Source organism: Notamacropus eugenii, chromosome 2, assembly GCF_028372415.1.
Source record: "Notamacropus eugenii isolate mMacEug1 chromosome 2, mMacEug1.pri_v2, whole genome shotgun sequence".
NCBI lineage: Eukaryota > Metazoa > Chordata > Mammalia > Diprotodontia > Macropodidae > Notamacropus > Notamacropus eugenii.
In genome coordinates, this window is record NC_092873.1 from 520,462,738 (window position 1) to 520,487,987 (window position 25,250).

The following is a 25,250-nucleotide window of genomic DNA, read 5'->3' on the forward strand; positions in this document are numbered from 1 at the left end:
GACACTTAACAGGTGCTTATGAAATGATTGTTAATTGATTGATTGGGTCTTTCTTCCACTGATATCCATTAAAGCCCATTCAAAACTCAGTACATGGTCTTTGAGAGGGACTAGAGGAAGAATCAATCCATGCTTCTGCCAACATGTTCTGGAGTTTCTCTGATCTTTGGAAGACTTGCCCTCAGGTCACAGATACTCCAAGTCTTTCACTACACCCTTATCTGATGTCATGAGAGACTGGAAGGGCCCAAGAATATTGTTTTTCTGCTTCAAGGACCACAGATAGTGAGGGACCTCAAGTAGATAGGATATGGTGACTATTTTCAGGAATCAGGGTGTTTTAGATTTCAAAGAGAAAAAAAAATGAGGTGAAAATAAGGGCTTATAACTTGAAATCTAATAAGATCTGGATTCAGGTCCTAGCATTGACCCCAATTTGGAACCAGTTACTGAACCTTTCTCCAAGATTTAATTTCTGCATACATAGCTATTTCAAAGGGGTGTTCTGAGGTTCAAATGGGATCATGCATACAAATTTCTCTTCAAATGTGCAAGGATTATATTAATTTCACCTGAGAGGCAGCATGAGCTATTGCCTAGAGACCCAACATCAGCATCATAAAGACCTGGGTTCACCTCCCATTCCTGAATCATGAAAGCTCTGTGATTCTTGCCTAGATACTTAACTTTTGAACCCAGGTAGGAGGTCACCTATCACTTTATAGAAATGATAGTAGTAGTTATGGTGATAAAAATAATAGTAATAGCTGACATTTCTATAACGCTTACTGTGTACCAAGCACTGTGTGAAGCACTTTACAACTATTATGCCATCGGATCAGAATCACAGAAATGGAATTAGAAGGGATCTCAGCAACCAGCTAATCCTGACCACATACAATGTCAACAATGACACACCCCAGAGGTGATGAACATGTGACTTTCTCCAGGTCCTATAGGTCAGAAGGGGATGTTAACCCAAGACCTCTAAGCTCCAAACGAGATGTTTAAAGCTGCTTCCCAGCAGGGCCAGACCAGTGATGGACACCCAGGCTTGTGGCTGCCCAATCCAGTACATCCCCAGGGCCCTAGTTCCCATGCTCTCCTCAGAGCCAGTGGATTCTCACCCTCCCTTCTCTCTCCTTGCCTTTTCGATGGTGATTTGGGGATTTTTTAAGTCCATCTGGAACAAGTTGCCCAATATGGGCAGCCCAGCAGGGCCAGGGGGGTAGTTGGAATGCTGCTTCCTCCTCTGCAGATACTGTGTCAGGATCAGGAGGATGGCAGAGAGGAGAAGGAGGGTCTGCAGGGGGGCTCTTTCCCAAAGGGAAGGGAGAATGGTTCCCAGAGAGAGCTGCATCTTTCCCCAGCTCTGGCCCTAAGGCCAGACAAGTCAAGCTCCTCCTTCCTCTTCCTCTTCCTACAGCAACAACAGCAGCTATGGTGCCAGCAGTAGCAGCGTTCATGTGAGAGAGAAAGGTCAACTTTGTCCCCTTGGAGCTGCTGCCCAGGCTGGCTTTATAGGCCAGGCAGTGAGAGCTCCAGGGAATGTTAGCCTCTCCTCTGTGCTCTAGCCCTCTGCCAGGGCCTGCCTGCTGGGGGCAAACATGTGCCTCCCCCCCCGCCATGCTTCCATGATCCTTCTCACCCCCATAAAGAAGACTGGGCTTGTCTGCTGAGAATTAGAGAGGCAACTTGGCCAGAGCAGCCTGGGAAGGCTCCACACACAGGCAGACCCACGCAGGGGGACCCAAATCACAGGGCCAGATCTATGGGGCAGGAAATGACCTAGAATATCATTCCCCTTGTTTGGGAGAGCAGCAAGCTGAGGTCCAGGGAGGCCAGGAAACTGACAAGCTTCCAAAAGTTTCAGAACCTTCTTTGGAACCTGTCTCAGCTGGCTTCAAGTCAGAACTCTTCTCCCTATGACAACCTGCCTCCTAACGGGCTTGAGAGCTAACACAGAGGGGCTCTAATTCTGGGGTACAGGGACCCCCAAGGGGCATGTGCATAGATTTCAGTGGGTCTGTGAACTTGTATGGGAGAAAATAACTTCAACTTTATTAGAGTAATTAAAATAAAATTCCAATAGATTTGGAATCAATTGGGATAACTAGAATAAATTTCTGAGAGAGTTAGAATGAACTGAAATAAAACTGAATAATTAAAATAAAAATACAGTATTCTTTGAATAAATGTAATAAAATGCCAATATAATTGAAATAAATGGAATAAAATTATAGTATAAGTAGAATAAATTGGAATAATTTTAACAAAATGCCAATACAATTGGAATGACAGAAATGAAAGTCTCAAATAATTAGAATAAATTGGAATAATTAGAATTAAATTCTAATATAACTGGAATAAACTGGAATAAAATTTCAATAGAGTTGGAATAATCGGAATGAAATTCCTACATAATTGTATTAAATTGGAATTGAAGCAAAATTCCAATGACACTAGAGAAAAAAATTGTATAATTTGAATACAATTCCAATATAATTGGAATGAATAGGAATAACTGGAATAAAATTCCTATACATTTCAATATAATTGAAATTTCATTTGTAATTGTACGTATGTTATTTTACATGTTTACTATTCTAAGAAAGGATCCACAGATTTCAGCAGATGAAGAGGTTCAGGACTCAAAAAAGTTGGAAACCAACTTCTCTTATAGGCAGGCACTTTCAAGTGCTTGGAACTACTTTTCAAACTTCCTTAGTCTGTGAGGTTGGCAGCAGGAGCCAGGGGTGAATGGAAATCCTTGCATTTTACCTTCCAGTGGTCTTCATGAACAAGTGTCAACCCACTAGGTTTCAAATCAGAGGTCATGGGCTTGAATGTCAGTTGTTCCAAATTTGCTTCCCTGGGCCTCAATTTCCTCTTCTGTAAAAAAGGAATTTGAACCACCAGCAGTATGAAGCACAAGACTCCTGCCTGAAGCATCATAACTCATCACTCTTGAGTAGGAAGAGGGACAAATTAAAATATAATTTAGAAATATTTAACAAAATAAAGATAACATGCAACATAGATAATGCCAGTATGTTGTTTTCTAAGCCTGCAGGTTGACACTCCTGCACTAGATAACTACTGAGGTCCCTTTCTACTCAAAAGCTATGCTCTTTCATTATGGAATGAAAGGCTGTGTCCCCTGTTCTCAGGTATTGTGTAAACTAGGTAAAAGATAGGTATTTGTGACAAAAGACTAATCAATGATCCACAGTTTATTAATGAATCATAGAATATTTTGTCTGGAAGAAGTCTTAGAGATCATAGGATAAGAGGGTCATAGATTTGGAATTAGAGGAATCTCTAACATCATCTAGTCCAATGTTCCCATTTTACAGAGGAGGAAACTGAGGCACAGAGGAGATGGGACTTGAGAGTGGGAACCATCATCAATCACCATTTGCTTCCACAAAATTTTGAATTTCAAATTTCTCCCCGTCTCCCTCTTCCCCTCACCAGGACAGCATCCATTCTGATAACCCTTTCCTCCAATCTGCTCTCCCTTCTATCAAGTCCCTATCCCCTTCCCTTCCATTTTCCTGTAAGGCACTCTCTTTTTAATGCCTTGTAGAAAGGAAAACCTTCCCTCCCCTCCCCTCCCCTCTCCTCTCCTCCTTTCCTTTCCCTTCCCTTTCTCCCTTCCTCTTCCAAAACCTTAAACCTACTGCACTCCAAAACTGGTACTTCAATGGGCCCCCGCCTGAGGGCTCCTCTGGAGACTCCTAGCTTTAGAGTGATTATCAATAATAACTGTTGCTGCTTCCCACACAGACTGATGTCTTTCTTTTTCTTGACCTCATTAAAGGGGCCATGCCCTGGCTACTTCTTAAACAGGCCTATTGAATGAATGGCATTGCCTCAGCCTAAGTGAGTACCCACAAACACCTTGGCCTAAAAGGCCCAAAGTCTCCCAGTGCATCCTGGGTCATCTCCAGTCATCCTGAGGAATATCAGGTCACTGGATTCAGATGGCTCTGGAGGAGAAGTGAGGCTGGTGACCTGCACAGCCCTCCTTCACTCAAAACAAAGTCAAGTGCAAGTCATGTCATTATTTCTCTGATGGCATGGTCTTCTTCGTCAATGAAGAATGAACACAATCCTTTATAATCGAGCTTCCAATCTTATCTTTACCCCAAAACTGCTTCCTCCAAATAACTTATGATCTCCTAGTCATCAAATCCAATGGCCTTTTCTTAATTTTTATTCTCATTGACCTATATATAAATGGAAAATGTATATCTAAGATTGCTATTAGTAATTAGATAGTTTGTAAGAAAGATTGGGGTCGACCTGAGTATGATATGATTCTAAAAAGTAAAACCATTAAGAACAGTTAGAAGAATAATTATCTTATGCAAGAATAAGAACTGACACAGAGGAATATATATATGAATGCATGTATGTATACATATTTGGAAGAGTGTAAAAGTCTTCTAAATTTAGAAAGGCATAAAATACTAAGGGGATAGGGAAAGAGAGGATAAGGGAGGGTTCTTTAGAAGGGAGTGAGAAGGAACAGGTTAAGGGAGGACAGAAAGGTGTTTAAATTAATGGGAATGGCAAGATAAGGGAAGGATTATTGGAGAGGGGTAGGTTAAGTAATAGTAGGACAAAGTAGAAGCTAGAAGGAAAAGTATATCTTTGTGTTTATATATTTATAGATGCATGTATGTGTATATATACAAATATGTATATATGTGTACATATACATATATACATATACATGTACATATATAAATACACACAAATATATATTATAGGTATACATATTATACATATACATATCTATATATCTACACACACACACACACACACACACACACACAGACACAGTCATACCTGCACTTAATTATAGCCTTGTGGGAGGGGTAGAAGGGAGTAAAAGAAAAAGTAAAAAGTTCACAGCAGAGAACAACAGAAAACTTCCAAGGAAGCAAAGAAAAGGTGACCAGCTCTCACCATAGTGCGTAATATCCAGTACATAGACTTTCTTGAAGTAGACATTTACTGCAGTATTGTTTGGATCCTCTCTCACCTTCTGTTGTGCACAAGGCAATGTTTCTTTTTCTTTTCTTATTTTGAATAATTTTAGTTTTGCTTTTCCAGAATTTTTTTTAACTTTCAGGCTCTGATTTGGAAAATTTCTTTTCATTTCCCCATTTGTTAACTGGGCTTACCACTACTTACCTTAGAGGGCTACTGTGGTCTTGAGTAAAAATATGCAAATAAGAGAAAGTGAAGCAAAAGAATTCCAAATGTGATTACTTTATTAGTGATGCCTAGCCACTTGACAACAAAATGGGTTCATGGCAAATGCATTTGGTACAAGCACCTCATGGTAAACTCACAGAGCATTTGTATAGGTATAAGTGAGGAACATTCGAAAAAAAAAAAAACAAATAATAAATCAAGAACACTGATCATAATCATTCAAATGATTGTTCACATACTCTAATTCTCTGAGGTATCATAATTATATCATAATTGTATTATCATCATGGAAATATACCATGTGTAAGTATTTCTGGAAAGTACAGGGAACCTTTACAGAAATAGGAAACCTTAACAGATTGGCAGTTCTCAATGTGTGAGCATTCACTATAATTAATACTGGAGTGATTATGATTTATCTATAACAAGGCTGTTAATAGTAATGAGGAACCCAGCTCATCAGCTGAAGGAGTACTATTTCACACTGTGAAAGTCAAGGGAAATAATGAACATAAAAGTGAGTGATTTGGAGATGCAATAATCAGAAAGTATATTAGTCCTTTTCCACGTCAGGCACTTGGTTGAATTCTGTAGATCCAAACACATAAAGAAAATAGTCTCTACTCACAAGGAATTTACAGACTCTAAGAATCTCTAAGGATCACCCTCATAAACCTGTGGATGCCTCCTAAAACTCACAAAATCTCTCTGAATCCTTTGCTAAAAATCACATCCAATATATGAATTATAAAAGCAGGAGACCAAAAAAGTAGCCAAGCAAACAAAAAAAAATCCATCTGATCACCCTGCTTGATACAGGGGAGGAAAAGTATTGGTTCTCTGTTTATAGCTTCACAAAGTTTTAGACTTAAAGTTAGATTTAAAGATCCTATTTCTCTTCATTTTAGATGAGGAAACTGAGGCGAGCCTTATCTAAGTCCTGTAAGGATTCTTTATGCTTTCCTTTTGGTGGCATTGATGCCTCTCTTTCTTGAGAGTGAGAAGATTCAAATTGGGTGACAGCTACCCTCCATTTGTCTCTTTCTCCTCTCCTCCCTTCACTTCTCTCCCTTTCCCCACCCACACTCTAAAGGGCAAGGTGGTGGACCCCTGTGAAGATGAGGGATGGTTTGAAGTCTTTCCCCATCACCTCTTAGAAGACCACCCTATCGACAGTCCTAGCTTGGACTACATCACTCGAGGAATGGCGCAGATTTGGTAGGAAACAGGAGAGATAGTTATGCCAGCTCGGAAGTCGAGGCTCAGCTCCGTGTTTGGGGGAGCCTGGAAAGTGAATTTCTGAAGCAGGCTGGTGAAGAAAAGGAAGAGCTCAGTACGAGCTAGCTGTTCTCCCAGGCAGACCCTCTTCCCTGAAAGACAAGTAGATGAGAAAGGAGTAAGTCCACTAACGCTTGGCACAGACAGTGGGTCAAGATAAGGGATGTCAAGGGCTTGGTTCTCAGTCCTAGCATTGGGATGGACCTTAAGACTACTCAGTTATTTTTCCACAGCCACAGTGGTAGTAACAGTCAGAGGTTGAATCTGAACCCAAGTTTTCCTTGCTCCATGCCAGGCACCATTTCTATCATGTCATGCTGTTGCCAACACCAGAGACTTAGTACAGATGGAATACCACATCAGGGAACAGAGGATCTGGTTCATCTCCTACCTTGGATGCTTCTCACCCAGGTGACCTTGGACAAGTCACTTAACCTGACTTGGCCCAAGGTTCTCATCTGTAGAATGACAGAGTTGGAAAAAGTGACGCAAGGCTGCTTCCAACTCTGGGTCTAAGATCCTGCTTCTGTGTAGCCTTAGGAAGAACAGGTCCCTTCTCTAAATTTAAACCAGACAGGTTCAGTGGAGAGAGTGTTGGATCTGGAGACAGAAAGCCCTCAGTTCACTGATACCTAGGAATTGTGTGGCCCTGGGCAAGTCACATAACTTCTCTCAGCCTCAGTTTACTTGTGTGTGAAATGGGGATATCTCATAGGGTAAGGTGTAAAAGTATTTGTCAGCCTTAAAGGACTAAATAAATGCTAGTTATCATCATTACTGCTGTGCCTCGTCCTCGTCATTTTGCTCCTATCTGTTGGCATGTGCCTCACTGGGGTGATGAGAAAGCTGAATGGGATAGTATAGATCAGGTCTTTGTTAGACTTACAGTATCATTGTACTCTGATCAGCATCATGAAAAAAACCTCTGATTGTGGATTCAGAGAACCCAGCTTGGGTCTCACCTCTGAAACTCACTAACTGGGTGATATTGGGCAAGTCACAGGCTCTCAGGGCTCAAAGAAGGTCTGTAAGACCTGGGCAAACAGAGAAAGTTCCTGCCTGTCTCTGGCAGGTCCTATCAAGGAGGAAGATTGTGATGGATAGCAGGTCCATTATCTCAGAAACAACTGGACTTGAAGCTATACACTCTGCTGAAGGAGAAAGCTTAGGAAGAAGCAGACAGAACTGAACAGACCCCATTATTTGTGAAACCAGCCTTGATTATGTCTGGATACTAAGTGAACACCTGGTCACCTTTTCCAAAGGCATGAAGGAGCTGTCTTCACTCCTTTGTTCAGGGAATCCATTGTCAGGAAACTCATGTTATTTGTGATGGGGGAAAGGGCCAGTTTGGCCATCAGGAGACTAAGGCTAACCCCTTCAGTGCCGTGACAAGACCTGGCCAAATCAGCTGTTTGACATCAGCAAGCTATGGCTTAATGAAATGATCCTGAGACTTCTCAATATTCCCAAGATGCCAGCCTTTAGTCTACTGTTCATTTTCTGAGAAACTTCAGGCAAGCCGCTTGCCTCCTTGCACCTTCCTTTTGGTTTATAGAGAAAAAGAGATGACGCAGACTCATATCCAAATGGACAGAGGGCAGACCTTGGAGCCAGGAGGATCAGAGGATCAGAGGTCTCAGAAAATCACTGAGTCCAGCTTTCTCATTTGACTGATTTGGAAACTGAGTCTCAGAGAAGTTCAGTGATATGATCATGTCTTCCTCTCACCCTTTAAATAATAAACACAAGATCTTCTAGAATAACAAGAGATGATCTCTTTTATGATTTCACATTTACAAAGTACTCTACATTTCATTCAGATTTTACCACGGTCAGGTGAGGCATTAACTAATTAATTCATTAAACAAACCCTCAATAATAATGAGTTAATGCTTCGGAAGCACTTTAAAGCTGGCAAAGCCCTCTAAAAACATCATCTGATTTAATCCTCAAAACACCCCTGGGAGTTAAGTGTTAACCATTATCCCTATTTTACAGATGAGAAAATCGAAGCAAGCAGAGGTTAAATGACTTGCCCAGCTAATGAGTGTCTTAGGCCAAATCTGAGCTCAGGTCTCCCTGACTCCAAGCCCAGCTTGGCCAGGCCAGGGGGAGTAGACAGTGGAAGGGAAAGGCAAGATGAGGCCAGGTCTGGAAGAACATTCAATGTCAGGGCAGTTAACATTTGATTCTAGAGGCAATAGGGAGTCCTCAGAGCTCACTGAGTGGGGCTGAGAGCAGGGGTAATTTGGTGAGGCCTACACATTAGGAAAATCACCGTGGCAGCTGGATGGAGGAGGGATTGATTCAAGGAGTGACCTGAGGCAAGGATAGGAGCCGATTGCAATGGTCCAGGTGAGAGATGAGAAGTAGGCCTCAGAGGGAACGTGGGATTTAGGAAACTATGAAGCACTAAAGAAATCATATCATTTTAATAAGATCCAAATGTATTTTAATATTTAAAAATAAATCTATTAAATTTTATATTTTATTAATAAATTAAATTTACCTAATTAATTTTTTATTAATAAATTAAATGTATTAATTTTTAAATCATTTATTTTTTATAATTTTAAAAATAAATTATTATTTATGTTTGTAAGTGAAGGAAATAAACAGAATTTGATGCCTCAGGAGTCATCTAGTACAAGTCCTGAAGGAAAGACTCCCCCAAATAATGCTCGACAAGTGACCATGTTGCTTCCAAGAAGGATACAAGGCCTCCCAGCTTGTCTGGGACATTGTTGTTCTAGTCTCCATCCCTTTGCACGTCCCAGCACCTTCTCCTCCCTCCTGACCATTCAAACCCCCAACTTCCTTCCAGGCTCAGTCCAGAGCTGCCTCCAGTTGCACAAGCCCTCTCCTGTGAAATTCCTTTGTATTTACTTAGGGTCAAAATTTCACAGATTTCAGAGTGTAGGGGATCTTTCAGGACACCTACTCCAAGCCCCTGACTTATTAGAGATGAAAAAAACATGTCCTGAGAGAGTCTGAGTCACTGCAAGTCAAATAACTAAGAAGAGGCACAATTTCGACTCGGAGCTTCTGGCTTTGGGTTCCTGAAGTTCTTTTGTCATGGCTTCAGAAGTGGAAGGAAGCTTATTGGCCCTTTAGTCCAATCCCCTCATTTTATAGATGAGGACACCGAGGTCCAGGAAACTTAAAAAAGTTTGCCTGAGTATACCCAGAGAGTGAGGACTAGAGCATGTGGGTGGTGGCTGGGCCTATGAGAATTCCAGGATCCTTGCTGAGGGCAAAACTGGACCTTAGGATGATTTTTCTCATTCAACCACATTGCTAGCCAAAGGTCTGCTATTTTAAATTTAGTTCTGCGTGTTAATAGTATATGCCCCATCACATGGTTTTGGGTGTCAAGAAGTAGAGGCTGCAAAGCTTTTTAATGTTAAAAATGTTGAAGCCTCCTGACCTAGGCCCCCACGCCCCCTTCCTACTGAGTGTGTCTCACCTATTGAGAAAGGCAGAAAGGACTCTCTCTTCTTAAATTGTCCGTTCTCCAGAAAATGTTCTGGATTGAAGTTTTCTGGGGTAGCCCACTCCTTGGGGTCTCTGTGCAAGGCATGCAGGTTAGTTATTAGCATGGTCCCCTGGAAAAAAGAGGAAAAAATAAGAACAAGCAACTTTGAGGTGTTAGGGGCCTGGCCCACACTCTCATTTTACGGAAAGATAACTGAGGGCTAGAAAGTACAAAGATCCACCCGAGGTCCACATAACTCTTTAGCTGCCCAGCCTGTTGCAGAACTCAAGACTTCTTAGAGCATGGGCTCCCAATGTACTTGGGGTCACAGACGTCTTTGAAAGGGTGGCAAGGTCTTTGGACCCCTTCTTAGAGTCATGTTTTAAAATGAATCAAATAAAACATAGGATTACAAAGGAAATTGATTATATGGGAATAAAACTGTCAATCTAAACAAAGCAAAATAAAAAATTGAGTTCATGGACCCCAAGCTAAGGACCCTGTCCTTAGAGAGCCATAAATTTAGCATTTGAAGGCATTGTAGAGGTCATCTGGTTCATCCCTCTCATTTTACAGATGAGTACACTTAGACATGGAAAGGTAGCTTCACTCAAGTTCTCCCAGGTAGCATCAGAAAGGAGAGTTGACCCAAACTGTCTTATTCTAAATTGCCACTTTTAGGCAAGGTTGATGCCCAGCAGTACTGAGCAATTTTTTTTTCCATTTGACCTCTGTCCCATCTGGAAGCATATCCTATCTGATATCTCCTTATGAATTAGATGGAAAATGAGTAAGCTGAACAGATAGCAATATGCCTTAAATTTATAAATTCCTTTAGATATCTTGTAAGAAATGATATCAGATACCATGACAGACTGATGGGACAGGATGCAAGGGTGCTCATTCAAAATCCCTGATATAGGTTGGTTAAAAGACAGGATTATAGATTTAGGGCTAGAAACCTCCTCATTTTTACATTTGAGGAAACTGAGGCTGATAGGTGAAGTGATTTATCCAGCTGCATAGGAAGGTTCTGAGGGTGGATTTGAATACAAATACTCCTGACTCCAGTTCCAGGTCAGCATCCCCTGGGCCTTGCTGGGTTGGAACCTCCAGCTTCCTTGTATCTAACTATGAGGACATACCTGGGTGCCTTTCCATAACCTGATTTAGAAGGAGCTTTCTCATGGGAAGAGCTCGGAGGGTTAGGCAAATATGAGGGAAGAGAAGAAGACAATGATGTAGGTGGACCCAGTCCTTCTAGTATTCTGTCTATATGAGGGAGTGGACATGGTCTTGTTTCTGGGTCTGAAGTTCCAGCAACAAAAATGACCTTCAAATGACATCTTAGGAGTAATCTCTGTTTTCCCAAGTGGATGATATCATGGTGTTAGGTCCAGGACAGACTTGGAGCCCATCCCCATCATTTTGCACCACAAAGGGGTTAGGTGACTTGCACAGGGACACACAGCTCAGCATTTGAACCCTGGTCTTCCAGCCACCAAGTTCAATACTCTCCCCACTTTTCCAATTTGTCTCTCTGCTTCCATATTTAAACTAAGTCTTAACTCTTAAACACAACTTATTGCATTTCCCTGAAATGTTCCCTTTCTTCTTATCTCTCAGGACTCTTTAAATTCCATCAGTCCTTCTTTCAAAGTCCACCTTGCTCACCTCCTCTTCTGTGAAGTAATCCTTGATTGCTTCATCCTCTGATGAGCTCTCTCTCCTCCTGATTCATCCAACAACTATACCTGATACTAATTATCTGTGTGACCATGGGGAAGTCACTTCCCCTCTGCCTGACTCGGTTTTCTCATTTGCAAAATGGGAGTGATAACAGCAACTCCCCCAAGTGTTGTTGTGAGAAACAAGTGAGATATTTCTAAAATGTTTTGTAAATCGTAATGTACAACATACATGTGCCTATTTCTATTATGCTCTATATTTTTCATAGGGCCTTACACATAGTTATCAATTCAGTAGATGAAAAAGAAATGAAACAGGCAGAAAACTTATATGTTAAAGTTCAGCAGAACTTAGCCTGGCACGTAGTAGGTGCTTAAGAATTGTTTATTGCATGGAATGGTGAAACTGTTAGGAAGGAAATTCTTTGGATTTAATGGAGCTCTATGAAATTGACAATTGTTACAAGGATTTGTCAAGCATGATTTTCATTTAGTCTCCAGGGCCTAAAGTGATTTCTTTAAAAGTTGTCTCCAAAATTAAAGGCTGGGCCTTAGGAAAGAGTGTTGGTTGAACTGCCCTGATCTGGTCCCAGGAATGAAGTCTGGGGTATAGTATATGCAAATAATTCCTTCAGAATTCTGTGCTTAGTGTCTATGTGAGTCTATTTACCTACTGTGACTGAGAAACCATTGCTGTCAGGGCAAATCTGATTTATTTTGTCCAGAACAAGTATGGGAAAGTCCATGCTAGACATATCATGCTCATATGACTATAGAGTCCAGAACAATTGGAAGGATCATCGAGTCAAACCCTCTTATTTTTCAAATGAATAAACTGAGGCCCAGAACTGTGTCATTCACAGGGATGTTACACATAGAGAACCTAAGTGGACATAAGTAATTCAAACACAGGATTAAAACTAAGCTTTAAACCCAGTCCCTCTGCCTCCAAATCCAGTGCTTTTTTTTCCTCATTCAACTGTGAGAATCAATGATTTTAAGATTCTAATTCAATGTTTTTCATGCTGTTTTAAATCATAGATCCCTTTGACAGTTATGTGGTGAAGCTGATGCTCCCTTTCTTAGGGTAATTCCTTTTAACGTATAAAACACCATACATAGGGTTACTAAAAATATATAGATTTATGTGGAAATAAATGACCAAAATAAGTATTCTTTAAAGATTGCCTTCATGAAGCCTAGAGCAAGACCTTTGTTCTACTATTTATGTTTTTTGTTTCACCTTCTGTTGCCCTCCTCACCCCAGGGAAGATGAAAGCCATGAAACCCCTTCAGGTTCATGGGAGGAAAAGGCATTACCTTTGGCACATGGTATCCAGCCACTGTGGTATCAACCCTGGCCTCCCTGACCACATTGAAAGGAAGAATATCACCCATTCGCTGAACTTCATGAACAGTTGCATTAGTGTAGGGCAACATTTCCTTATCTGCCATGGTGGGCGGCCTGGATTGGCCAATCACTCTGTCAATCTCAGCTTGTATTTTGCCTGGAAAGAAGGAGAGTTTTTGGAGTTGCAGTTATTGCTCACATTTAGATAGTGATTTGGAATTTGCAAACTTATAAATATTAACTCAGTTGGTCTTCACAACAATGCCCAGAGGACAGTGCTATTATTATCCTCATTTTGTAGATGAAACTGAGGCAGACAGAAGTTGTGACTTGCTCAGATCCATAAATCAATACCAATCCAATCAAATCAGAAGAATTGACCATGGCTTCCTTTCCCTTCCCATCTAATTTTCTCTTTTATGTGGTAGAATCACAGCCACACCTATGGTTGGATGAAAGTAGTTGGATGAAAGTGGTTGGATATAAGTTTTGGTAGACACTTCACCAAAGGTGACTAGAAAGGTGGAGACTTAAAAAGGGAAGGGGGAGCTGATAGAAGGGAGGGCAAATTGAGGAAGGTTACAGTGAGAAGCAAAACCTTAATGAGGAAGGACAGGATGAAAGGAAAGATTTAAGTATAGAATGGAGGAAAATAGGATGGAGGGAAATACTCAGTATGCATAACTGTGAATGTGAATGGAATGAACTCTCCCATAAAGTGGAAGCAGATAGCAGAGTGGATTAAAAACCAGAATTCTACAATATTTACAAGAACAAGAAGGGAGTTACACATTTTATTTTCTCTCTTGTGTTTCTTTTTCTTTTTGTTCTGATTCTTCTTTCACATCATGACTAATGTGGAAATATGTTTAACATTATACATACATATATATATATATCACATTGCTTGCTGTATCAGGGTGGGAGGATGAAAGTACTAAGTAAGAAAAATTTGAAGTTCAAAATCTTACAAAAATGAATGTTGAAAACTATCTTTATGTTTAATTAGAAAAATAGTATTAAGTGTGAAAAAAAGGAAGTGGACACATCTCCTGGTGATGGACTTCTCAATGAGTTTAGTCACTAAAAGGAGAATGAATATTTCACAATGGGTAAGGGGGATGGATCAAGTGAGTTTTTATTTTTCAGGACAGTGGGACATGGGTATGTTTGTAGGCATTAAGGAAGCATCCAGGTGACAAGGAGTGATTGGAGATAAAGGACAGAGTGATAAAGATAGAGATGGCAATCCACTGAAGAAGATGAGATACAATTTTTTGTGCGTGTGTATGTATCTAGAGGAGTTGACCTTGGCAAGATGAAGTGTAATCACTTCATGTGAGATAGGTGTGAAGGAGACAATAGTGGGAGAAGGCATCTGGGTGATGTGAGATGTTGTTATTTGTCCTTCATTCTCAAAGAGAACCATGGAATCAGGAAGGTGATTCCATGGCTTAAAAGTGAATCAAATTGAAGTGAAGGAAAGCTGTGTAAAGTCACCGGCCTCACTCTTTCCTCTGGTGCCATCTAGGTCCAGTGGCAAGATTTAGAGCAATGAGACTAGAGATAACACCGAATGCAGTGGGAAACCTTGGTCATTTTTTTATGTGAGATGAGGAAGGGAAAAGAAGGAGCTCACAGTGAATGACCTCCAGATTTACAATAAAATGACCTTATACAAAGTGAATTGAACAGAAGCAGGTTAATGCTGTACACAGTAACAGCAATATTATAAATAACTGAATGACTGAACTATTCTCAGCAATATAATGATCCAGGACATTCCCAAAGGACTCATAATGAAGCATACCATCTGGCTCCAGAGAAAGAACTGATGTTGTCAGAATACAGACTAAAGCATGCTATTTTAACTTTATTTATTTCATTATTTATTTGGTTTCTTATACAAAATTACTAATATGGACATGCTTCACAGGAATGCACATGTATAAGCTATGTCTGATTGCTTACCATCTCCAGGAGGAAAAGGGGGAGTGAATGAGGGAAAGAATTTGAAACTCAAACCTTTAAAAATGAGTGAAAATTGTTTTAAACATGTAATTGGAGAAAAAAATGAAACATTATATATATGTACATAATGATTTGCAATAAAATATGGGGCAAGTTTCTCAGCTGAAAATGTTGGAGGAGAGTGAGCTATGCTCCCATGAGAAGTGTTGAGATGGTTTGGAAGAACTACTGCAGTGAATGGGAAGTAAAGAAATTGGGGAATTATAAAAGGATTGTCTTGAAGAAAAGTTATGAGACTTTGCAAGATAAATTTGTAATGGACACAGTCAATATGGTTTTATGACTTTACTTACATTCATTTCACAGCACATGAGAGAGAGTTAAGATCAGAAATAGCAGAAGTGAACTGAGCCTGAGGCTTGAGAGGGCAAGAGAGATGATACCATAGTGGGGAAGTGTTGACTGAAATGATTCACCAAAAGGTCAAGATGGAAAAAAGAGGTGACTGTGGCTAGTGCAAAGATAATGGCCTGGAAAGACACTAAGGAGTAAAGAGACTGGCAGTCAAAGAAGGCAGAGGGAGAGGTGAAATATCAACAGATTACGATCAGATAAAGATATTTCAGAATGCATAAATTCATAAAGTGGTATATTTGTGGACAATGATCAGATTACCCATTTAGAATAGCTTATAATTATATGTTAACATATAATGAACACCATATAATATTTTATAGTAATTGTATGCAATATAAACTATATTAGAGTAGTTGTAATTAGTTTGTAAGTTCATATTTAAGAAACATGTACTACTTGTGCCTGACTTGGGGTACAACATCCCAAGCTTGTACTGAGCTGATCAGTCATAGTCTTATGCATTGTAATGTTTTCTTTAATATTTGATGTCAATTTGGTCCTCTTTGAGAAGGAAGGACAACAGCCATTATAAGGAAGTTAGTGCTCGTTGACAATGTGATTTGAAGCACCAATGTGATCCTTAGCCTATTTCCCATTATTCTGCCATGGTCGTTGTAGAAGCAAGAGGTGACCACAGAGGGCTGAGGGTCATTTTCTATCATTCTTTGTGTCATGAGATGCTATGGCCTTGGAGTTCAGCTCCAAGTATTCAGCCTCCTGGGATGAGTTATTTGGTACTTAGCTAAGATGGCCTTCAGCATAAGTGTCCCAACTGTTGGGACTATGCTCTATGCCTTCTAATTCAATTCAATAAACACTTAAGAACCTACTGTATCACAGGCACTATGCTAAACCCTGGGGATGCAAAAAGAGGGTGCCATTGAGGAACTTACCTTTCAACATGGTAGAACCTGCTAGAGCCAATCATTCCACTGACATAGACTTTGAGATTTGGGGTCACTTCTGCATCACAGTGTGGCATTAAATGAGGACTTTGTAAAGGTCTTTCTTACCTCAAACTCAAATCATGTTTCCTGCAGCTTCCATCCATTGAAATCACTTGTACCCACAAGGGCCAAATGCAATAAATTTACTCTTCCTTTTACACAAGAGTCCTTCAAATACTTGAAGACTGCCATCATGCCTATCTTAAATCCATGATATTTTTGGCCTCATTTTCAGCACTGGAAAACTGAGACCCAATGAGTTATTTTACTTCTGTTGATTTTCTCTTATTTATTCTGTCTATATCCTGTTTATCCATAGCTGTGTGAATGTTTTCTATCTCATTACACTTTGAACTCCTTGAGAACAGACCCTGGTTGGATTTTGTTGTTATTTGTTTGTTTGGATTTCTTTATATTCATATTACTTAACACTGTGTGTGGCACATAGTAGGTACTTAATACTCATTAACTCACTTAAATGCCTTGCCCAAAGTGTCATGACTAATTAGATGGGAAGTGTGAACTAGAAAATGAACTTCTGACTCTTATCTTCTGTCACCCCCAGATCCTTGCAAAAAGGGATTACTTCATTCTTTGTACTTATGTCCCCAGTGCTTGGCATATAGTAGACACATAATAAAGTCCTTGATTTGATTTCCATGATGACAAATATCTGCTTAGAAGGATACTTTTTTATTGTCTCAGATGGGTAGAAGGGATGTTCAGTTCTGGGTATTACTTTAAAGGGAACAACAATATGTCTAGTCCAAGGGTTTCCAAATTAGAACTGTGGATTTCTCCAGGAAGTAATTGCTAGGGATCTACAAATCCATATTTGGTCACTGGGTCCCTATTCTGATCTTTGGATCAAGGAAGATATGACATGTCACAGTATATTAGGTAAGAAAATAGAGCTTTTGACCATGCCTGGGCTTTGATAACATGGAGCTCTTGAGGGAGAGGCATTCCTAGAGATGGAGCCCTGGGCTGGAAGTCAAGATGACCTGCATTTAAATCCCACCTCAGAAATGCCCTATCCCTGTGACCCTGAGGACATCACTTAATTTCTCTCAGCCTTGGCTTTCACATCTGTAAAATGAGGGGATTGAACCTGATGGCTTCTAAAATACCTTCCCACTCTAAGTCTAAAGACCTTAGGAACTTCTATAGAATGAATTAACTATGCATCCTTCACTTCAACATTTCTATTTTGAAGTCTATGGAAATTTATCATATTTAATAGCATAAAACACATTTTAAAATGTTTTTGTTATCATATGAATTTTCAATAAAAAATAATCAGTGCACCAAAATAATAACTAATAATAATAAAATAATATGTGATACTTAAATAATACTTTAAGGTTTACAAAGCACTTTGCGTTTGTCGGCTTATTTGATCCTCAGGACAATTTTATGAGGTAAAGTTTACTATTACCCCCTTTTTTATAGATGAGGACATAGAGGGTGAGAGAAGTTATGTGATTTGCTCAGTCGCATGTTTAGTAAGTGCCTAAGGCAGGATTTGAACTAACGTCTTCTTGATTCCAAATTCTGTACTCTTTCTAGGACCCTAGCCAGCAACCAACATCAAAAGGGGAGCTGAAAGAAATTTTGATATTAAAAAGCAGTCCACATGATTTTGAAAAAGGATAATCATTGCTCTATTCCAGTGAGAATTAAAAGAAAATGATGTATGTACAATGCCTGACAAAGTTTCAAGCTCTTAGAGGGAACATTTCTGGGCAGAATTCTACAGGAGTGCATAGTCTGGAGCCATCACTGTACCTTGGATCTCTGGATGAAGGGCCATATACAGCAGTGCCCACCTCAAAGTGGTTGATGTTGTTTCTGTTCCAGCAAAAAATAGGTCCAGGGTGCAGAAGATCAAGTTTTCTTTTTTAAAACTAGAATGGATGTCACCCTCAAATTAAAAAAAAAAAAGCAAGAATCAGTTGATTAATGCAAAAAAGTATAATAATGGCTCTCTATAGGCATGAGAAACTACACCCTCATTGGAGCCTTGGAAAGGTCAAGGTAGCAGATACTGGGCTTCCCTTTAACCCCAAGAATACAGTAACTCTTCCTAAGAATGAGAGCTTATATTTCTTTTTTCTTTGAAATATTATTTTTAATTACACGTAAATAATTTTAACACATTTTATATAGAACTTAAATTTCCAAATTTTTTCCCTTCCTCCCACACCTCCCCCTTCACTAAGGTGGTGAGCTACTTGGTGTAAGTTGTGTATTTGCATTCATTTAAAGCATATTTTCATAGCAATCATCTTGTCAAAAAAGAAATAGAACAAAGGGGAAAAAATGAAATAAAAATAGAGTGAACAAAAGTATTCTTTGATCTGCCTTAAAATTTCATCCATTTTTTCTCTGGTTATGAATAATGTTTTCCATCATGAGTCTTTTGAACTTGTCTTAGATCACTGTCTTGAAGAGAAAAGCTAAGTGAATCATAGTTGATTGCTGATACTGTGTACAACATTCTCATGATTTTTCTCACTTCATTTTGCATCAGTGCATATAAATGTCTTTCCAGGCTTTTCTGAAATCCACCTGTTCATCATTTCTTATAGCACAATAGTGTTCTATTACATTCATATACCAAAATTTGTTTAGTCATTTTTTGACTGAGAGGCAACCCCCTCCACTCAATTTCCAATTCTTTGCCACCACAAAAAGAGATATTATAAATATTTTTGTACATGTCCATCTTTTTTCACTTTATTTAATGATCTCTTTGGATTACAGTCCTTCTAGTGGTATTAGTGGATCAAAGGGTATCCCAAGATTGATTGCATTGGGAATAGTTCCAAATTGTTCTCCATATTGGGTGGATGAGTTCCCAAGTTCACCAACAGTGCATTAGTATCACAATTTCACCCCATCCTCTACAGTGTTCATCATTTGCCTCTTCTTTCATATTAGCCATTCTGATAGATGCTGCAACTCTGCTTTAATTTGCATTTCTTTAAGCTATCATGACTTGTAACATTTTTTCATGTCTATCTTCCATTATAAATAATCCTTATTGATGGTTTTGGATATATGCGACTAATCATTTTAAGGAAAGCTCAATCAATTCCTATGCTTTTTAATGTTTTTAACTGGAATGGCTGTTGGATTTTGTCAAAAGTCTTTTCTGCACCTATTGAGACAATTATGTGATTTCTGTTAATTTTATTATTGATATGGTCAATTATACTGATAGTTTTCCTAATACTGAATCAGTCCTACATTCCTGGTAAAAATCCCACCTGGTCATAGTATATGAATTTTGTGATATACTATTGTAATCTCCTTGCTACTGTCTAAAATGTTTACATCAATATTAATTAGTAAGTTGGCCTATAGTTATCTTTCTCTGTTTTGCTTTCTTCTGGTTTACGTGTCAGAACCATATTTGTTTCATGGAAAGAACATGGTTGAACTCCTAAACATATTTTCCTGAATAGTTTATATGGCATTGGAATTGGTTCTTAAATTCTTTCATGAATTCAGTTGTAAATTCATCTGGACCTATGGATTGTTTTTTTTTTTCCTTAGGTGTTCTTTGATTGATCATTTTATTTTTCTAAAATGAGTTTAAGGAATTTATTTCATCTTCTTTTAATCTAGGCAATTTAGATTTTTTTGTAAATATGTATACATTTCACTTAGATGATCGGATATATTGGCACACAATTTGCAAAATAATGCATAATTATTGCTTTAATTTATTTATCATTGGTGATATATTCAACCTTTTCATTTTGATATATTTAATTAATTTTCCTTCTTTTTTAAACAAATAAAATTATATTTTACCTATTTCGTTATTTTTCTTCTTCATAAAGTCATCTCTTAGTTTTATTTATTAGTTTCTTACTTTCACATCTTTTTATCTCTTATATTTGCAGGATTTCTAGTTTGGTGTTATTTGAGGATTTTAATTCATTTTTGTCTAACGTTTTTAGAGGCATGCCCAATTCATTGATTTTTCTTCCTCACTTTTATTGATGTAAGCAATTAGAGATACAATATTTCATACAACTACTGCTTTGGTTGCATCTCATAAATCTCATAAATTTTATCATGCTGTCTCATTACTGTCATACTCTTTGCTGAAATTTGATGGTTTCTGTGATTTGTTCTTTAACCCACTCATTCCTTAGGATTAGATTATTTAGTTTTCATCTTTGTGTGTATGTATATATACATACATATACATATATGTATGTATGTATGTATGTATGTATGTATGTATCAATCTGTCTTTCCATAATCCCTTTATAATACAGTTTGTATTATATCACGATCTGAAAAGGATGCATTTAATGTCTCTGCTTTTCTGCATTGAATTCTAAGGTTTTTATGCTGTAATACATGGTCATTTTTTGTGTATGTGCCATATAAGTCTGAGAAAAACACGTATTGTTGTCTATTCCCATTTAGTTTACTCCAGAGATCTGTCATATCTAACTTTTTCAAAATTGTAGTGTGTGTGTGTGTGTGTGTGTGTGTGTGTGTGTGTGTGTGTGTGTGTAATCCCTCCAACTACTCAAATACTGAGAAAAGTTTCAAGAGTTATAAATATAATCTTTCCATGTAGGAATGCAAGCAGTTCCACTTTAGTAAGTCCATTAGGATTTCTCTTTTCTGTTTATATGTTCATGCTTCTCTTGATTCTTGTGTTTGAAAGTAAGATTTTCTATTCAACTCTGGTCTTTTCACCAAGAATGCTTGAAAGTCCTCTATTTCATTGAATGACCATTTTTTCCCTTGAAGTATTATGCTCAGCTTTGGTGATTTTAGGTGATTCTTGATTTTAATCCTAGTTCCTTTGACTTCTGAAATATCATATTCTAAGCTCTTCGATTTTTTATTTTAGAAGCTGCCAGATCCTGTGTTATCCTAATTGTATTTCCACAATACTCAAATTGTTTCTGACTGATTGCAATATTTTCTCCTTGAACTGTAAACTCAGGAATTTGGTTATAATATTCCTTGGAGTTTTTCTTCTCTTTCAGAAAGGTGATCAGTGAATTCTTTCAATATTTATTTTACCTTTTGCTTCCAGAATATCAGGGCAGTTTTCCCTGATAATTTATTAAAGATGATGTCTAGGCTCTTTTTTTATCATAACTTTCAGTTAGTCCCATAATTTTTGAATTGTCTCTCCTGGATCTATTTTCCAGATCAGTTGTTTTTCCCAATGAGATATTTCACATTATCTTCTATTTTTTCATTCTTTTGGTTTTGTTTTGCAATTTCTTGGTTTCTCCTAAAGTCATTAGCTTCCATCTGCTCCATTCTAATTTTTAAACAACTATTTTCTTCAGTGAGCTTTTGAACTTCCTTTTCCATTTGACTAATTCTGCTTTTTAAAATCTTCTCCTCATTGGCTTTTTTTGACCTCCTTTGCCATTTGGATTATTCTATTTTTAAAGGTCTACGTTAGCAAGCTTTTGATTTGCTTTTCATGAATTTCTTGAATCGCTTTCATTTCTCCTCCCAATTTTTCCTCCAACCCTCTTACTTGATTTTCAAAATCCCTTTTGAGCTCCTCCATGGCATGAGATCATTGCATATTTACTTTGGAGGTTTTGGACCCAGAAGCCTTGACTTTTAGACCTTCCTCTGATGGTATGCTTTGTTCTTTCTCCTCCAAAAGGACAGAAGAAAATATCTGCTCAGCAAGAAAATAACCTTCTATTGTGTTATTCTTTTTACCTTTTTTGGCATTTTCCAGCCAGTTACTTCACTTTTGAGTTCTTTGTCAAGAGGAGAGTATACTCTGGGTACCTGTAAGTTATCAGTTCTTCTAAGTTAGCACAATCAAGGGAGAGGAGTTTACTCCTGATTCTTTTCTGCCCAGGATCTGCCAGTAGAATTCCCTCTCCACAACTGCTTCCAGCTCCACCAGACCAGTCAGCATTCCTTCTCACCCCAGGGCCACCACTCAGGGCTGAGATTCAGATCAGCAGCCCAATTCTGCTTGGAGTCTTTAGGCCAGAGCTCCAACAATGGAAGCTGCTGCCACCTTGGGCAGCACTAGATTGCTGTGTTCCCTTCTCATGCAAGTGAAAGAGCTTTCTCACTTTCCTTTGAAACTGCCTTTGGTGTTTGTGGGTTGAGGAATCTGGGAATCATAACAGCCTCTGGTGGTGCCTTGGAGCCCGTTCTGGTCCTGTCCCTGCTGCTCAACCAAGACCAGGCTGTGCTCTGCTTTACACCCAGTGTGATAGACCTTTCTTGTCAGCCTTCCAGGATGCCTTGGGTTTGAAGTCTCTTTCAATGTCCTTTTGTGGCTTCTGCTGCTCTAGAATTTGTTTAGAGTTATTTTTTGCAGGCATTTTATGAACTGTGGTCTGAGAGCTTCTAGAGGTAACTCCTTTTACTCCACCATCTTGCCTCCACCCCCCAATATTTTCCCTTTAACCTAGGAATTTTGAAAATTGACTATGACATTCCTAAAAATTTTCTTCTTGGCATTGCTTTCAGGTTATGATCAGTGGATTCTTTCTTTTTCTACTTGATTGCCTTTGGTCAGAGTTCCAAATTGTTTCCCAGAATGACGGTATCAGTTCACATCTCCACCAACAGTACATTAGTGTCTCAATTTTTGCCCATCCTCTATAGTATTCATCATTTGCCTTTTCTTTCACGGTGGTACCTCAGAGTTGTTTTAATTTGCAATTCTATAATAAATAGTGATTCATATAACTTTTCACATGCTTATAGACAGCGTTAATTTATTCTGTCCGTATCCTTGTGGCATTGATGAATTAAGAAATAACTTGTACTGATTTTTAAATTTCAAGGAATTATTTTCTTTAGTTAGCTATTTTATCTTATTCTATTTGGCCAAATTTTAATTTTTAAGGAATTGTTTTCTTCAGTAAATTTTTATTCTTCTTTTTGCATCCTTATTTTTTCATGATTCTCTAACATAGCTCTCATTTCTTCTCTAAACTTTTCTTCTACCTATCTTATTTGATTTTTAAAATATTTTCTTAGTACTTTCAGGAGGACTTTTTGTCTTGAGATCAATTCATATTTCCCTTTGAGGCTTTGTATGTCAACATTTTGATGTTTTTGTCCTCTTCTGAGTTTCTATTTTGTTCTTCCCTGAAACTATAGTAGCTTTCTTTGGTCAGAGTTTTTTTGCTTGTTTGTGTGTTTTGCTCATTTTTCAGTCTATTTTGTGACTATTTAAAGTTGAGCTCTGGTCCTGGGGCTTTGCCCCAAGCTTCTTGTACTGAGGACCAGGTATTTTGTCCCTGGTTTACCTGTTTCACAAGGACTCTGGGGCTCTCAGCTTCTGTGTTGTAGTGGAACCACTTGGCCTATTAGTGTCTGTTGCATCAGATTTCAGGGCCTGGTACCTCATCTGTTGCATCCTGGCTGCAGGCCTCACAGCTTTTCTGTTGTGCCACTACCCTGTTGAGCCAGGTATCTGATCTGTGCTGGGGCTAGGACATCCCATTGGCTTGTCCTTACAGTGTCTGCAGTGAGCTGTGCTCCCATTTTATCCAAGAGAGACAAGCCTGTCCTGCAGTTCTTTTTTTTTGGGGGGGGGGGGGAACCTGGAAACTTTTCCTTTTGTGGATTCTGTAACTCCAGAATTCATTTTAAGAAACTTCCAGCTTTTTCTCTACCATCTTGGTTCCACATCTGAGAGCTCCCATTTCCTTTGGGTTTGGAGGCTTATGCTGAATACTTTTCTCACCAAAACCACATAGATACATAGGATCTGTGTTTTACAGGTGAGAAGACTGAAGATCAGAGACAATGAGTGAATTGGCCAAAGTCACAAGGCTAATGAATGACAAAAATGGCTCATGTGTCCTGTCCCCTGACCAAAATCTACAACTCCTTGTTACATCATGCAACTGCCCAACCATATGTGTGTGCAGATTCCCACCTTTCCAACCCCCTCCAATGCCACACACACACACACACACACACACACACGGGATTTTTCTACCATCTGGCCAGGATATGTGCTGAGTGTGCTAGACCCGTAGAAACTTGTATTGAATTTGCATTTATATTTGTTTGTATAAAATTGTTTCTATATTATATTATTTTTATTATATATATTATTAATATATATTATATTCCTTCTCCTCTTACTCATTTCTCTTCTCATTTTTTCTCTCCACCTCCTTTAATTTCTTTGGTTCTCTTTTTCCTCCCTTCTCATCCTGCTCTACTCCTCCACTTCTGTCTCCTTCACATTGTCTTTCTTCTCTTTAGTATCATTCTCATTTTTATTATGCCGCTACCCAAAACTACATGTCTATTATTAGCTGGGGACATTTATTTGTCTTCTGGCATGAATAAAGCTGGTTACAAAATAGAAAATAATAATAGTTTGCTTTTCTTATGGTACCTACCATGTGCCAAAAACCAAGATAACATTTTCCAAAGTATAATTTATTTGATCCTCACAACAACCCTGTGATATAGGATTTATTATCAGACTCATTTGAAGTTGAGGTAACTGAGGCAAAGAAAGATTCTGTGACTTTCCCTTAGTCACATGGCTAATGTCTGACATCAGATTTGAACTCAGGTCTCTCTGACTCTAAGTCCAGTACTCTATACATGTGCAATATAGTTTTCATGCTTTTAAAATAGAACACTAAGTCAAAAGAGCTGGGTTTATATGCCCATGCTCCATGATTGCTGGACAAGTCCTTTAATCTGTTTTGGGTTCAGTTACTTCATTTGTGAAATGGAGATGATGCCTGTGCTAGCTATTTCATGGCATTGGTTGGAAAGCAAATAAAAAATCGAAATATTTTGTAAGCTTTGAACTGTTATAAGCATCTAAGTAGCGGTTTTTCTTGTCGTTTCTTAGCATTATTATATTTCTAGGTAAGAACAGA

General features: G+C 38.6%; 1 protein-coding gene across 3 annotated transcripts in view; it reads right to left on the reverse strand.

Moving 5' to 3' along the window:
* Positions 1-5,267: 5,267 nt before the first annotated feature.
* The window catches only part of LOC140530241 (cytochrome P450 2J2-like), a 51,972-nt gene continuing 31,989 nt past the window's right edge, over positions 5,268-25,250 (reverse strand). The window contains exons 6-9 of one of the 3 annotated variants that reach the window (XM_072649674.1): positions 18,148-18,283; positions 12,994-13,181; positions 9,977-10,115; positions 5,268-6,599 (exon numbers count right to left, since the gene is read on the reverse strand). In XM_072649674.1, the coding sequence (XP_072505775.1) occupies positions 6,418-6,599; positions 9,977-10,115; positions 12,994-13,181; positions 18,148-18,283 (645 nt within the window). In that variant the 3' untranslated portion in view covers positions 5,268-6,417. The remainder of the gene's footprint in view (positions 6,600-9,976; positions 10,116-12,993; positions 13,182-18,147; positions 18,284-25,250) is intronic. The other 2 variants (XM_072649676.1, XM_072649675.1) reach the window with 2 other exon arrangements.